The 17526-nt window shown below is 37.2% G+C and overlaps 1 protein-coding gene across 1 annotated transcript in view; it reads right to left on the bottom strand.

Annotated features, from left to right (window-relative positions):
• The window catches only part of DNAJC15 (DnaJ heat shock protein family (Hsp40) member C15), a 70136-nt gene that overhangs the window by 21505 nt on the left and 31105 nt on the right, over positions 1–17526 (bottom strand). Inside the window, exons 3-4 of the mRNA XM_027064905.2 lie at positions 14775–14848; positions 5518–5594 (exon numbers count right to left, since the gene is read on the bottom strand). Of these exons, the coding sequence (XP_026920706.1) occupies positions 5518–5594; positions 14775–14848 (151 nt within the window). The remainder of the gene's footprint in view (positions 1–5517; positions 5595–14774; positions 14849–17526) is intronic.

The raw sequence follows: 17526 nt of genomic DNA on the forward strand, positions 1-17526 counted from the left end.
TAAGAAGTTTCTACACAGAAAGGAAAACCATCAACAAAGTGAAAAAACAACCTATGGAATAAGACAAAATATTTGCAAATCATATATCTGATAAGAGGTTATATCCAAAATATATAAAGAACTCATACAATTCAATAGCAAAGATAGACAGACGGACAGAGAGACAGATGATAGATAGATCTCATTTTAAAATGAGTGGAGGATCTCCCTAGATATTTTTCCAAAAACATAAAATGGCAAACAGGTACACGCGAAGGTGATCAGCATCACTGGTCATCAGGGAAAATGCAAATCAAAACAACAATGAAATATCACATCACACCTTCTAGAATGACTACCATCAAAAAGACAAGAGACAAACAAGTGTTAGAAAGATGTGAAGGGAACCCCTGTACACTGTTGGTGGAAATGTAGACTGGTACAGCTACTATGGAACAGTATGGAGGTTCTGAAAAAATTAAAAATAAAACTACCATATGATCCAGCAATTCTACTTCTAGGTATATATCTGAAGGAAATAAAATCACTCTCAGGACGCCTGGGTGGTTCAGTCGGTTCACTGTCCAACTCTTGGTTTCGGCTCGGGTCACGATGTCTTGGTTTTGAGTTTGAGCCCTTCATTGGGCTCTGTGCTGACAGTGTGGAGCCTGCTCGGGATTCTCTCTCTCCCTCTCTCTGCCCCTCCTCCACTCATGCTGTCTCTGTCTCTCTCAAAAATAAATGAATAGGGGCGCCTGGGTGGCGCAGTCGGTTAAGCGTCCGACTTCAGCCAGGTCACGATCTCGCGGTCCGTGAGTTCGAGCCCCGCGTCGGGCTCTGGGCTGATGGCTCAGAGCCTGGAGCCTGTTTCCGATTCTGTGCCTCCCTCTCTCTCTGCCCCTCCCCCGTTCATGCTCTGTCTCTCTGTCCCAAAAATAAATAAACGTTCAAAAAAAATAATAATAAATAAATGAATAAACTTAAAAAAAAGTATCAGTCTCTCAAAGAGATATCAGCACCCCCATGTTCACTGTAGCAAGACATGGAAACAACCTGTGTCCATGGGCAGATGAATGAATGAAAAATGTCACACACACACACACACACACACACACACACACACACACACGACAGAATATTTTTCAGTCATTAAAAAGAAGAAAATCTTGCTACTTGGTGACAACATGAATTGACCCTGACAGCATTATGCTAAGTGAAAAATCAGTCAAAGACAGAAAGACAAATACTGTATGATCTCATTTATATGTGGAATCTAAAAAAGCCAAACTCCCAAAAACAGAACAGACTGGTGGTTGCCAGAGGCAAGAGGAGAAGGGTGGGGGAAATGAGTGAAGGTAGTCAAAAGGTACAACTTACAGTTATAAGATAAGTGAGTCCTGGGGATGGAATATACAGCATGGTGACTACAGTCAACAAGGCTGTAGTTTATATTTGAAAGGTGCTAGAACAGTAGATCTTAAAAGTTCTCATCACAAGAAAAAATACATCTGTAACTATGTGAGGTGAAGGATGTTAACTAAAGTTGTTATGGTAACCATTTTGCAATCTGTACATATTATACATGTGTCAAATCATTATGTTATACATCTTAAACTAATATACAATGTTATATGTCAATTATATCTCAATGAAACAAGAGGGAAATTTTTTAAATTAAAAAAACCGTTTTAATAACAAAAAAGTCTTTTAGTATAAGGACTTTAGGGTATTCCTTTTGGCTTATGAAAGTCCTTTGGGGGACCATTTCAAACTTACTTTTTGGTTTGTAGATACTTCCCGGATAATCAAGACAGTGTCTGATTCTAAAGACTACTAAGTTTTGAAAAATAAGTCATTAAAATTACATCATGGCTGTGAATACTTTATTAATTGCCTATTAAGAAATGGAACACATATTATTTTTTTTAATTCCAGTATGGTTAGTTTCCTGCCACAAACTTACATTTCTCATTCTCCTGTGTGGTGCTCTACAGCCCTTCTTTCCTTTATTAGTTATACTTTCTAGTTGTTCTGCATGTATTTGACATGTCTTCTTAAGGTAGATACTAAAGAGCAGAAGCTATGATTTGTATCTTAAAATAGCATCCAGTATTGAATATGCAATATATGCTTAATGCATTTTATATAGTCCTCCAAAACAAAATGGCTCTAAAAGGTAAACTCCTTCAAATAATGGCTCTATATTAGTAAACACTGACACTATAAAGGATTACTGTATTGCAGAAAATCTTAAAATGGAAAAAGAGGTGCTTTAAAAAACATTTCATAAAACAAATCAAATGTGAACCACTAGATAATGAAGATGTAAGTTGGGTAAAATCCAAATGTACATTCTATGTTCTTTGGGGAGAGTATAAATGGTAAGTTGCATCTTACCCTGGATATTAAACTTTAATTTAGCATGTAGGACAAAATCTGAAAATTATCCTTGATAATTATATCTCATAGATTATCGTTCATAATCACTTACATTGCCTTTAACACTTGGTTTTGTACATAAAAGTCCATAAAGCATTATGTACAATGTAGTCTGCCAACCACTGAAATATACTGAAGGAAGTAAGAAATGCAAGGAAAGTTTCTATGTACAAGTATGGCCATTCAAAACATTATGCCTTTAAGATAATAATGATCAGAGTCCTAGTGGTGAGCTCTGGGGATAAGGGAAATATTCTTGTGTGCCTGCAGAATTTATTCCCTTTTCCTGACTGCTATATTAAGGCTCTAGGAATTTAATACACTTTAGTACCTTTATTTGTTATTCTAAAGATTAAACGGGATGGGAGAATCCTAGTTCTTAAACAGTACAAAAATTAAATAAAGCTCGGATATATCTCCAGTACGGACAATTTCACCGTGAAATTGAAATATAACTTTAAATATCACGTTGCCTACATCAAGGAATACAAACTGTTCCCAGGAATGCGTGTGACTGGGAGTTGGGAAGTGGGGTTCATGGGACTGAGTGGTGTTCTCTAATCTCGTGGCAAATGGAGCAGTTTTGGTTTCATCACTTTTACTATTGGTCTTTTGAATAACATTTAGCTTAACATAATTCCACAGGAGTGTTCAGAAAGTATGAAAATCTCAAATGTGAATCATTTCAGAAAGTAGCAAGTATGAACAATAGTTTTCCTGGGCTGCTCGGTAAAATATTTTAGGCTTCGAGAAATCAATAAGAATGCATAGACTCATCTAATAGCATATAGAGTATTTTTTTAATAGGTCATCAACAGTCAGCTCCACTGGGCCTTTGCCTACTTGTTACATAGTCTAAGTAGTTTAGATTCAATGATCACAGAGAAGGGAGCCACAGCAACGTATTCACATCTTGAAGAGTCTTGTCAAAAACAACACTACCAGACTGAAAGAAAAGGCTAGAGGAAAGCAAATAAGGGTTACCTTTCTGTTTAATATGTAAAGGGCAAATATTTAGCTTCTGCATTTGTGATACAAACGGGAAGAAAGAGGAGCCAACATTTATTTAGCATCTGTTATTTGGTAGGCACTATTATAAAAAGGTATCGTCATATCATTTTATATTATTTCAACAAGCCTAAATATTACTAACTCCATTCAAAAATGAAGAAACTGAAGGGCAGAAAAGCTAAAAATAACTTGACTGGGATCCTATAATGCAGTGCTTCAGTGACAGAAGCAGGATAAGAATCTGTTTGGCTCAGCTGGTATTTGTTGTTATTTGTTAATACATAAGACATTTATTTGTTATTCTAAAGATTAAACAGGATGGGAGAATCCTAGTTCTTAAACACAGTGCAAAAATTAAATAAAGCTTGGATGTATCTCCAGTACAGACAATTTCACCATGAAATTGAAATATAACTTTAAATATCATGTTGCCTACATCAAGGAATACAAACTGTTCCCTGGAATGCACGTGACTGGGACTTGGGAAGTGGGGTTCATGGGACTGAGTGGCGTTCTCTAATCTTGTGGCACTAAGTGCTGTGTTTACGTGCAGAATTATCTATGTATCGGTCTCCACAACAACCCTACCAGACAGAAACTATTATTATCTCTATTTTACAAATGAGGACACTGAGGTCATGCAGCTAGTAAATGGTAAAACTGGTATTCATAGATTCACCTGTTAAGAGCATATACTTTTCAGTTTACATTGTGAGAGAGAGCACATGTGCATGCAAGTGAGCAGGGGAGGAGCAGAGAGAGAGAGGGAGGGAGAGAATCCCAAGCAGGTTCCACACTGTCAGCGCAGAGCCAGATCCGGGACTCACTCTCATAAACTGTCAGATCATGGCCTGAGCTGAAATCAGGAGTCTGACACTTAACCAAATGAGCCACCCAGACTCCCTGAGAGTATATACGCTTAACCAGCAAATTATCTTTGTGAAATTTTCTACAATTTCTAGGTTAACAAGATAAACCTTTAAAAACAGAAATCTTAAGTCAACTCCTAATTACCTGTTGTAACAACAGGAATGCTTTGGATGATATCGACTGATATTCTCAAAAACCTTTGTGTTTGGTTTTATAGTAAGTTCCATATTCACATTTCAAGACTATGAATGGGATGCTATGGGGGCCCAATAATAGTTCCAGAAAAATAACAAGGCCATCCTGATTAATATTAAAGCGAAGAATGGTCAGAAATAGAGCCAACTTCCTATTTTGGTTCCCTCCCCTACCTAAAACCTATTCTCAGTGAGAAACTTCATCTCTTATATTTAAATAAAGCACCAAGCTCAACCGAACCATTTCCTTTGTTCCCTACCCCTTATCTTTTCTTGCTAAGTCAAAAGAAATAATAACATGTTTTGGCCTTAAAAATGTGCAAATCTAGAAGAGATCCAAAAAACTGTATCAATACAGGACTTTATGACCTATTCTGCTTAGTGATGGTGATTAAATCACCAGAAGATCTGCTGCAGATGACATACTGAAACCAACCCCCACAAAAATTTGAGTGGGCTCTAAGGGAACATAAGGTAAACAAATGAATATAGCGACTAGCAACTAAATGGCAGGGGGCATATTCTTAACTTTAAGTGTTAAATGTTATCACAGAGCAATCACACAACATCATTAGCTTTCTCCTATGTGGTCCAAAGTCACACAATAGATACTAGGGTGAAACAATTATAATAAAATATGCTAGATGTCAAATTGTGAAAATAGAAAAGAACTGTGAAATAGATCCTATATTATAACTGAAAATATGATAGATAATAAATTATAAAACTGAGTTCAGAAAGAATGGGGTATCACAGTTAAGGGAGATTTTGACAATTGCTTTGAAATTTTAGTACTGTATTCAAACATAAGAGCTCAGAGCCCCTTGTTAAGGAATAAGGACACATCACATCTTTGCCTGATATTTTTAGGGATTTGGGCTTTTAAAATGTAAAAATGTTGTATTTTTTCCTCTGCTTCCTATTCATAATTTAAAATATAAGGAAAACTTTACTGTAACATTTTCTCCCTTTTTCAAGACAAGCTTGGCCACAGAATAAAATAAGACTTATGTAGCTCACCTACCTTATACCCAAAATAAGACTAGCTTCTCGCCTACTCATTTTCTGTTCAAATCCTCCTTTATAGTAGGATGAAAGGCTCTGTACAGGAAAGAAGGAGCATGAAATAATTAGTTGCATGTATGAGGTGGCAGGACCTCAAACCTATCATAGCTGCAATAAGAGTAATGCATTTTATTACAAGGCAACCTGAAACTGTAGGGGGTGGGGGGGAGGGCACTAAACAAGGATCCTTTACAAGAAACTATGACCAAGACGAACTTAAAAAACATTAACAATTTTTTCACATTCAAATACATTAATTTTTCTACACTAAGATATAACAGAATCAAAGAAATCAACAGAAGCAAAGGCTCGAAGTCTTCCTAAGCTCTGCAATAATATTCTCATTGGGTAACCTTAACAAGTCATTTAATATTGATATGACACACATCTTTTTTACCCACTGGACTGGCTGATAGAGAAGGAAGAGGAAGAGGAGGAACTGACAAAGTGGGGAGGACGTCAGAATAGCAGACAGCAAGGCCAAGAGAGAGCACAAAACGGGACTGAAAGGTCACTGAAAGGTGGCTGGAAATGCATGAGCAAGGAAGACCGTAGTATCAGAGAGGCAACTAGGGGACAGATTGTGGGGGGCCCTGTAAGTAGCAGCAATCTTTAGGATTCTATTCTCAATGGTAGGAGAAACCAGGGGACTGGAGTCATGTCATTTGGCTTTCGTTTGAAAGGATTACTCTAAATACCATGTGAAGAATAGGAAGAAAGGTGCAGGAGAGAATCAGGAGACCAGTTAAGAGGAGATAACAATAACCTAGGCAAGAGATGATGGTGGTATGGGCCAACGTGGTAATAGAGGAGGTAGTTTGAAACTGGTCACATTCTAGATGTATTCTGAAAGGAAAACTAATAATTTGCTTGGCAGATTACATAAGGGATATGAAAAAGGGATTAAAGATGATGTAGTAAACACTGCTATACACGTGCAGCTCCCCCTTCAGACGTGAAGGACTTACTTCGTGGACGTTGGGGCTGTTGCTGGCAGACAGCACTCAGCTGTCAGACTCGTTAGAGGAGTTGCCTTGGCTAAAGAAAGTCAAGCTCAGGCCCCCTTCCCAGGGCAGTTTTCTATTTAATGACTGGTTGATATGGGGGTATAAACATTGTGGTTCATTGAGTTCAGTCCTTAAACTGCCTATCTATATTCACTTATCAAGTGACATCATTCAGTCTTGTGGCTCCTTGCCCCAACCTGGGACAACCACAATGAGCTACCCGTGCTTCAGAGCTCACTATGGGGTTGGCTGAGGCCTACTGCAGCCTAAATTGTCCTTCTGTCCTTCCTTCTCTTCCCTTCTGGAGCTGTTGATCCTAAAAGCACTCCCTGATGAACTACCAGCTTGCTAATTTCTGTCTGTCTGCTTTGTCTCAGTTCCAAGGAACTTAAACTGCAAATGACTTTAAGGTTTCTGGCCTAAATTGCCAAACTGCCACTAAATGACTTAGAGAGGGAGCAGTTGTTTATTGAGGGTAATAGGTATCAGGAGACTGGTTTTGGATACATTGAGTTTGAAATGTCTGTTAAATATCTAAATGGAAAAGTCTGACCTGGAGATAACATTTAGGAGTCACGAGTATATATAGACAGTATGTAAAGCCATGAGACTGAATGAGATCACCTAAGGAGTAAGAGTAGGTAAGAAGTCCAAACAGTGAGCCCTAGAGATTGTAGGTTTTAGGGGCACACAAATGGAGAGGAATCCGTAAGCAGACTGAGTAGGACCAGCAGTAAGGCTGAAGGAAAAGCAGCCCAAAGTAAGGAAGGGAAAAAGTTTCAAACACTTCTGTAGGTCAAATCAGATGTGAGCTGAGAACTGACTGCTATATTTATCAAAGAGGTCAAAGTCTTTGACAAGAGTCGCAGGGAGTAGGAGTGAGAGTCTGATGAGACTGGGTTTGAGAGAGAACAGGAAAGAAGGAATGGGAGACAGCTCTTTAGGAGCTCGTAACAAAGCAACAGGATGCACGAACTCAAGTTTAGAAGGAAAAAAAAAGTGCATCGATGACTGTACTGTATACATGTTTCTAAAACATGAAACTATTTTTGTAAGGAGGGATAAATAAGTGTATGTTTACATAAAACAAACTCTGAAAGTATATATACACTAAAATGTTACTTCTAGTTGGTGACGTTATGAATAATTTTTTTTCTTCTTTATTTTTATTTCCTAAGTTTTCAACAATGAACACAGACTATTCGTATAATTTTTTTAAAAAGGAGGACTAAATAAAAGACCAAGAAAACAAACTTAAAAATGAGTCCCAGGGAGCCAGATCTGGTCATTTATATAAGCTGCTCTCTTTGAACAGCTTGATATAAATTTCCACCTGGGAATAATTCCCTGGCAATTAATTCATTTCACAAACACTTCAGCACCTATTACATGCCAGCAACATTTCAAAAGAGACAGGTCAAGTTCCATCCTTATCACATAGATGCTAATGTATCAATGCACCAGTGCCGTGAGGGATATGACGTACTATTTCAAGTTTCAAGTAATTTACGATCTAGAAAGAAAACTAAAAATACCCGTCTCTAAGTTGTAAGGGGAGCAAAAGAATCAAATTATGGAAGTACACATAGTAACCTGGACAAATTATACACACACATGCACGTGGAGATTATATAAAGAACGAGGGGACTTCACAGAGGAATAACAGCTAGTTTTAAGTTTTCTCTCAACAGATCAAAATTTTTACTAGATACGTACCTTACTCCCTGACATTTCTGTAAGTATTTATTTACCTTAGGGAACTCCAAAATCTCAGCATAATAAACATGATAAACTGATGTTTCATGAAGTGTCACCCCATGAGTCAGAAACTCATTAGCCCTAACAGCAGGTATTGTATCAGAGCAATTGATTTACTTTCTGGTTTGCCCAGGTAGAAAAGGAGACACAGAAAAAACTACTTAAATTTTTTTAAAATTCTTTGTAATGTTTATTTATTTTTGAGAGAAACAGAGACAAAGCAGAGTGAGTCAGGGAGGGGCAGAGAGAGACAGAATTTGGATTCCACAGAATCCGAAGCAGGCTCCAGGCTCTGAGCTGTCAGCACAGAGCCTGACACAGAGCTCGAACCCACGGACTGTGAGATCAGGACCTCAACTGATGTTGGCTGCTTAACCGACTGAGCCACCCCGGTGCCCTAGAAAAAGCTACTTAAAATATAGCATTTAGATGAGACTCTTACCCTAAAACACTGACCTTCTTATGAATAAGTTAATCTCTGCATATCTATAAGGAACAGTTTAACTATACAAAAACTCCATCAAATAGAGTAAATGGTTATATTTTTCTAACAGAATTTCCAAGAATAGAAACAGGATGCCACGACTTTTATGCTGCCATTTGAAATATACCCTGCACCTTACAAATTATTATTTTGTGTTATTCTATCCATAAATTATATACATAAACAACATACCTCAAAATCATTTTCGTTCTGAAATTAGCATTAAATGCCATGGTGTCACATCTTATCAAAGGAGATATGAAATGAACCAAGTTCAACAAAACTTCGTTAACTGGCTCAGCCAAGAGCTTAAAATACAAAAGCCCTCCACACAACCAAAGAAGAACTATATCATTCCATAATCTTAAGAAGAAATAAATTTACCATAAACTATAATCTCCTATTATTTACAATAATCTATTTCATTTATAGAGCCACAGAGGTACGATTTTAATTTGTGTTGTTTCCATGAAATTCACTTAACCATAAAACAAAAGAAGTCCAATTTTTAAAAACTGTATTCAAATAAGGGGACATTTTCACAAATAGAAAAATAAAAGCCTCGGGGCGCCTGGGTGGCTAAGTCGGTTAGATGTCCAACTTGGGCTCAAGTCATGATCGCACAGTCCGTGAGTTCGAGCCCCGCATCAGGCTCTGTGCTGACAGCTCGGAGCCTGGAGCCTGCTTTGGATTCTGTGTCTCCCTCTCTCTCTGCCCCTCCCCTGCTCATGCTCTGTCTCTTTCTGTCTCAAAAATAAATAAAAACATTTTAAAAAATTAAAAAGAAAAAGAAAAGCCTCAGAAGAAGATGAGTGACTTGGGTTTCTTCCCCAGGAAAAAAATTAGGGGTAAACACTGACTGAGTTTATAACAGATACTAACATATGAAAGGTCAAGCAAAAAAACTACTGGTTCAAAACAGAAGATTGAATAAAAAAGGTCTTTTGCTTCCTAAAGTGCCTCTGAAATAAGAAGAGAGAGAAAACAAGAAATGAGACAAAGAGAAAACCAGAAAGCTGAAAACAGGTAAGATTACGATTAAAGACACAAAAACATCACTGCAGCTTCAAACACCAGAGGAAAGTGGAAAAGCCTTCCCAGGAAATAAAGAAAACACTAACTTTAGAGTCAACAAATATAATAATGACATCAGGATAATTAATTAAACCAGAACAGCAGAGATGACCATTTCTAACTCCATTAACACAGAGCATAAGGGGCCCACCATCTGCCATTTTTGCCCTCTGGCTAAGAAAAACAACTACTAGCCTGAGATGTATCTCATTGTGGGTGGTAGGTCCCAACAGAAGCAAAGGAGAGTACTAGCAGATCACACTACAGAACCCAGGAGGCCAGTGAGGGGGACAGTTACGCCAAGGAATGAAACATATTCAGTGCTTAATCTTTCCTCAACCTCTCTCTGGAGGTCTCAAGCCTGCCTCTGGGTTCCTTGCTTTGGAAAACATGCCTGTTGACATAAACCATCTTTGTATTCACAGCCCACTATCAACACTCTTGTTCAATTAAAGTGAATGTACAGGGGCGACCTGGGTGGCTCAGTCCATTAAAGTGTACAACTTTGGCTCAGGTCATGATCTCATGGTCTGTGAGTCCGAGCCCCACGTCAGGCTCTGTGCTGACAGCTCAGAGCCTGGAGCCTGCTTCAGATTCTATGTCTCCCTCTCTCTCTGCCCCTCCCCTGCTTGTGCTCTGTCTCTCAAAAATAAATAAACATTAAAAAATTTTTTTTTAATAAAGTGAGTTTACCAAACTGTTATACTATTATAACATTTATATTATTCAACTCAGTCCTCACAAACATACACCAATAACCAAGGATTGTCAGACATTTGAACAAATCCAATACCACGGGGGGCAATAAAACAGAAGAAAGATGAACAAGTAACAACTGGCTTTTGGAGGAAGGAGGTAAATCAGAAAGCAGAAGAGGACTTGACAACTTTCAAATTAGTATCTTATATCCATAAAAGAGTAAATTGCTATGAAAAGAGATATTAAATATTACTGAAGTAAAACATTTAGTGATGGATTAAATAACAGACTGGCCATTGCTAAAACCCAATCTGGTGATCTGGAAGATAAGCTATGGAAATACTGTGGAATGTAAAACAAAAAGATAAGAAGATGAAAAATAAGAAAGAAACTGTTCAGTGACATAAAGGATAGACTCAGAGGTCCAATGTGTCTCTAGTAAGAGTTCCAGCAACAGAAAAGAGAGAAAATGTAACAGAAAAAATAATTAAAGAAAAAGTATAGGAGAATCTTCTAGAATAAAAGATAGGGACTTTTCACTTAAATTTCACTGAGAATACCTGTGAAATTTCAGAACATCAGTAATAAAGAAAAGAAAAAAAAAAAACCCAAAACTTCCAGAGTTAAAAAACAAATAAAAATTACCAAAAAACTAAAAACCTAAAACACAAACAACAAAAGAAAACCAAAACAGGCTGCTTACAAAGGAGTAAGAATAAGAACACAAGAAATTCCAGCTGAGAGTCTCAGTTACCAGAAAATGTGGCTGAGAGTATACAGGAAAGCATGTATGTGGGCACTGAGGTTCAGTCTGAGCAGAGATTTTTTTTTAAGTAATCTACACTCAATATGGGGCTCAGACTCATGAGCCTAGAGTTGCAGGCTCCACTGACTGAGCCAGCCAGGTGGCCCCTGAGCAGAAACTTCTGTTCTTCCCTCATACTGGCTCACCAGATTTCCAAGGAGCCAGCAGCTGGTGACTAACAATGAGAGAAAAGAAACAAACCGTTTAGTAGAGAAGAACTTAAAACATTTACCATCCATGCATTCCATATGAAAAAATTACTCCAGGTAGTATTCAAGAAAAATGGGGGGAAAAAAAGGTATGAAAATACAAAGATGAGATTTAAGGACAAAATGATGTTAAATAAAGTACAGAGAAAACAAGCTTCAAGAAGAAATTTAAAAAGAACCCATAGAGGGGCGCCTGGGTGGCTCAGTTGGTTAAGCATCTGACTTTGGTTCAGGTGATGATCTAGCAGTTCCTGTGTTTGAGCCTCACGGGGATGGGGGGATGGGGGGGGTGGGGGGGGTGGGGCGGCTCTGTGCTGACAGCTCAGAGCCTGGAGCCTGCTTCAGATTCTGTCTCTCTCTCTCACTGCCCTTCCCCCGCTCACACTCTGTCTCTGTCTCAACAATAAACATTAAAAAAAATTTTTTTTCATTTTTTTAAATTTACTTTTGAGACAGAGAGAGACAGAGCATGAGCAGGGGAGGGGCAAAGAGAGAGGGAGACATAGAATCCTAAGCAGGCTCCAGGTTCTGAGCTGTCAGCACAGAGCCCGAGGCAGGGCTCTAACTCAAGGAGTGTGAGATCATGACCTGAGCTGAAGTCGGATGCTTAACCAACTGAGCCACCCAGGCTCCCTTAAAAAAAAATTTTTTTAAAAAACATAGAAACTTGAACCTTGAATGCTTTCCAGGTTCTCTTGAGCGACAGAGATTTAGTGGCACACAGTTACAAATTCCTATTTTTTTAACAACCCTATTTGGTTTAATAATGAATCATATTAATAACATCAAAACATTGTAAATGCTGTGTTTTATGAAGTTTGACTTTTTGGAATCATTAGTGCCAAGAGAAAGCATGCACATATTTAATTTCTCAGTTTCCCTAGAATTATTAATATTTAAAGAATTGTTTAAAACACCCTTATCTTCACAGAGGTATAATTATGATGACAGTGACGATGATAAAGATGTTCTAAAAAATATTTCCACTGCAAACTGCAACAGTAGTATTTTGTGGGGGAAAACAGGGCCAGATTTATCAAAAACTGTTTCTTAACTCAAGCCCACAAAGGAAAAGGAAAGAGGGACACATTATTTCTCTATTTAGTATACCCATGACAATCTCTCAAATTATTCTACCTTATCCGTGCGCCTCCACAGAGCAGTGAAAATTTTCTCATTTTCTTGCTCTCTCTTCCTTTACAATGTTAAATAATGCAGTTCTACAAAACTTGGGAGTCCTTTATTTATAGCATAAATATATCTACTGAATATCACCTTAACAGAAGAGAAATAATTTCTGAAATTCTCTCCATTCATTATTTATAAACATATGGAAAGACATAAGTAACACTGAATTAAGGAACTATGCCACTATTTTCATTCCTGTATTTCAAGCCACCATTTATCTATTACCTGAAGTATCTCAATACCCTCTTAACTGGATTGAGAGCTTTCACTCTGGCTTGTTCTTGTTGACCCTCCATGCAGCAAAGTGATCATCTAAAATGCAAATCACGGGCACCTGGGTGGCTCAGTTGGTTAAGCGTCTGACTTCGGCTCAGGCCATGATCTCATGGTTCATGAGTTCGAGCCCCGCATCAGGTTCTGTGCTGACAGCTCAGAGCCTGGATAGAGCCTGTTTTGGATTCTGTGTCTCCCTCTCTCTCCGCTCCTGCCCCGCTCACATTCTGTCTCTCAAAATTAAATAAACATTAAAAATAAAATAAAATGCAAATCACATTGCCCCCATGCTCAAAACCTTCCAAAAGCTTTCCATTATACTTGAAGTAAAATTCACAGTTTTGATCATAGTCTATGGGGCCTCAAATGATCTGGTCCCTATTCTACCACTATTCCCTTTGCATATTTCACTGGGGTTATTCTTGCTGCAAAGCTCATTTCCACTTCAGGACCTCTGCAGTGTTTCAGTCCCTAGATAGCTCTTTCTTCAGAGATTCACATCTGCTCTCTCATCTTCTCAGTGAGGCCTTCCCTGACCCATCTAGTATCAATTCCTCTCTGCTGTTATTCTTTAAACTCTTAGCCTGATTCAGTTTTCTTATAAGCAGTCAACACTTCTACATAGAATATACTTTAGTTATTCATTCACTTGTTAATTGTCTGTGTCCACTAAAATATACACTCCTAAGGGCAATATCTTTATATGGTCCTTGACTATACCCCACTCTCCACAGTAATGTCTGGCATGTAGAAGGCCCTTAATGAATAATTACTGAACGAATGCTAAATACCTATTAATACTGTAGCCAAATAAAATATAAATAGGAACACAGAAAAAAAAACACACATGCTCCCTCTAATCACAGACATACATTTATAGGTCTGCAAAATCACTTGCAGTTCTTTTGGACCTGAGTTTAATTATTTGTATGTCATCCTTTGAAAGTGTGGTCATTGTTCATGGCTAACTAAGCCTCACAAGCCTGTAATGCCTTTGCTAAAACAAGTCATTCATTTTCCAATTGCTGCAAGCCAAGCTGATCTATCCCATATCTGCTTCTATTTCCCAGAAGTCAACGATTATGCTGCAACACTTCAGTGAGTTTTCTTTGCATTGTGTCCAGTAGTTACAAACCAGTCCACTACGCAGTAGCTTTTAGGTATCTACTATCATTCATTCTTCACTTACATTTAGCTCAGCAGAGTAGCTACAATGCCTATAGATGAATGTATAAACCCTATAGGATTTCAGCATTGGAATCTTATAATTTTATGTTTGAAATGATCAGGCGGTGGTACACGGGGATCAGTTTCAAATTTTATGATGAAATAAACTCTTAGGTAAGCTCCATCAGGGCAAGGAACTTGTCTGTTTTATTCATCAACTATATCCAGCTTCTACCACAAGAATTAATATAGACAATCACTAAAAGAATTAATATTAATTAAACAAGGAAGATAAATTACCTCAAAGTTGGTGTAATACTACTAAGAGAGATATAATAATTAGATGTCAAAAGCAGGAATAAGATTAGAAATAAAAATAACGTGACTAAGAGACTGAAACAAATCAAGAAATAGACAAACACCCCAAGGGTATCATGAAGAAAGTAAACTACAAATGTTGAAAAATCTAAGACATTTTCTAAATTACTATCAAATATGGCATATAAACAAAAATCAAAACAAGCCTTCTAACTAAAGCCATCTTTAACTCACAGGAGTGGAAATCTTCTTTGCCGTTTCTGTGATTACTTGTTCTAGAGGTTTCCAGATATGAAATGCATAGCGACCTAAAAAAACAACAGGAATAAGAGCAAACATATTTTCCATAATATGGAAAGACAATACCCACAAGGTAGTAACTACAATATTTATCGAGTTTCTTTTCTATGTATTATTTCAATAACTATTTCAAAATTTACCAGAAAGTTCTATTTTTCCAAATGTCTAATTTATTGAATGGAGGAAGCATTTCATTTTAACAGAATTAAAATAGTTATTAGATTGAGGGATGTCTGGGTGGCTCAGCTGGTTCAGCATCCAACTCTTGCAGGTCAGGTCATGATCCCAGGGTCGTGGGAGGAGCTCTTGCATTGGGCTCTGTGCTGAGCATAAAACCTGCTTGGGATTCTCTCTTTCTCCCTCTTCCCCTCTCCCCGGCTCGCACATTCTGTCTCTCTCGAAAATAAAAAATAAAATAAAAATAAAAAAAGTTATTATTTATCAAGTTCTAATTAATGATTATAAAATTAGAAAATGTCAATGTTTATGTATAATATCTTCTATTTATACGATAGGATAGGTAACCAAAAAAAAAAAAAAAAAAAAAACATCCTAGTACTCTAACACAAACTATAGATAAAGTCCTTTCATGTATGTGTAGATTCACACATCTGGTTATCTGTACTGATTTTCCCAGTGATAATCACTTTGAAATACTTAAGAGAACAAATACTATTTAGGATCTGTAAAACATAGGAACAATTTTAATGGAATTATCTACAAAGTAAAAAGCAACTATGTAAGAAATATTCACCAAAGATATTTACTGTCAATTTCTCACCAAATTTAACTATTCTCCTAAAAGCATAATTTATTTTGGTGCTTTCTTTTCTGAGGTATCCTAATAATTAAAACTCCTGAGTCATCAATAGCAAAACAGGTCCCAAACTATTTTGAGGGCATAGAACAAGAATAAAATATTACCTGATTAATTTACCTTTTGTACCCTAATCAGCATTATGTACCGATCAACAGTAGTGTCTCTCTTCCCAAAAGTCTTGCTAGAAAACCCACTATGATACTCTGGATTTTATTCAATTTCCAACCATAACCTTCTTTGCAAATCAAGATTTCCACTGGGAAAGCTCAATTACATACACCTCTTAGAAATTTCCTGTCTAGGGGCGCCTGGGTGGCTCAGTCGGTTAGGCGTCAGACTTTGGCCCAGGTCATGATCCCACGCTTCATGGGTTCAAGCCCCACGTCGGGCCATGTGCTGACAGCTCACAGCGTGGAGCTGGCTTCAGATTCTGTGTCTCCCTCTCTCTCTTCCCCTCTCCTGCTTGCACTCTGTCTCCCAAAAGTAAATAAATATTAAAAAAAGAAAACATTAAAAAAAAAAAAAGAAGTTACCTGTCTAAACACACTATTATTCCTGTGCAAACAACATGTGAAAAATAGGATGCTAGATATGGGTGATGGGAAATAGTCAATCCACATAGAAGAGAAAAAGTTCTTGACCTCAAGGAGAGCATTAAATAAAGGGAAATTAAATAAGTTAAATAAGTGACACTGAATTAAGTGAGAGCCTAACTCATCCAAACCTCTTGTCCTATAGATGTCAATTTCCATTTGATTCTACAATAGTACACAGTATAGCTTTTAAATTATCTCAAAATATAAAATATAAAAGCACATATAATCAGGCAGTCTTGATGAAAAAAGTAGGTAAAGTCTTCAACAAGTGACATCTGAAGGTTTACGTTAACCATAAACCAGAAGACCAAGTTCCAACAAGTCTAAGTGTACTTTCTCCTAAATTCCATTATTCAGTTGCATTTGGCTCTGGAAGAGAGCTGCCTGCTATTAGCATTGTAGTTAGTAATAAGAACTTGGCAAAAGTATGGTTACACAATTCACACACCAAATCTTCTCATTTTAGAAAGAAGACCCTAGCAAAAGTACAGCATCTGTCTTTAATTTCAAATAAAAATCTTCCATTTGAATTTCAAAATAACTATACCAATTCTGCTAAAATAGTTGATACTAAAATTCACGTTTCATGTTTAGGGCCAAGTTTGTCAGAATTCCTTTTTGGACGATAGTCTTCTCAGAAAACCTCAGTGTAGTCATCACGATGAGACACAAGACGTTGATGGCACAAAGACCAAGAGAATCTGAACCACTGATCTTGATTTTTAAGTGTTTATGCTTAAGGTGCTTTAAGAGAGTTGCGTGAAATTAAGTATCATATAAAACAAAACAACAATCTTTTATGTCCCATTTTGCAATTGGATCTTACCAACTCCACATAACCACATGGAATGTAGCTTCACTTAAAGAGAAGATCCAACAAACAAAATCAAATCCACGAAACTTAAGAAACACAAATGCTAAAACAAAAAATGTAACGAGAGATGCTCTCAGATCAACACCTGATTAGCAAATAGCTATCCAATTTACAACTGGAAGAGATAACAATTTTGCTTTAAATTTTTATAACTATTCTTTGATGATTTGGACAGTAAAAGAAATTCTCCCAGGTTTTCAGAAGAAATTACACCAATGTGTTTAAAAAAAATGAAGTAATTAATACATTACAGGGAATAACTATGCTCATCAAAAAAAGTGACTGCTCAGGAAATGTGACATCTTACTGCAAGAAAAAAACAAGAATAAACAAACAAAAAAACAAGGGAGAACAGAGGAACCCCATATCACTTACATTGCTTCATACTGAAGAATG

The sequence above is a fragment of the Acinonyx jubatus genome, chromosome A1 (genome assembly GCF_027475565.1).
Source record: "Acinonyx jubatus isolate Ajub_Pintada_27869175 chromosome A1, VMU_Ajub_asm_v1.0, whole genome shotgun sequence".
NCBI lineage: Eukaryota > Metazoa > Chordata > Mammalia > Carnivora > Felidae > Acinonyx > Acinonyx jubatus.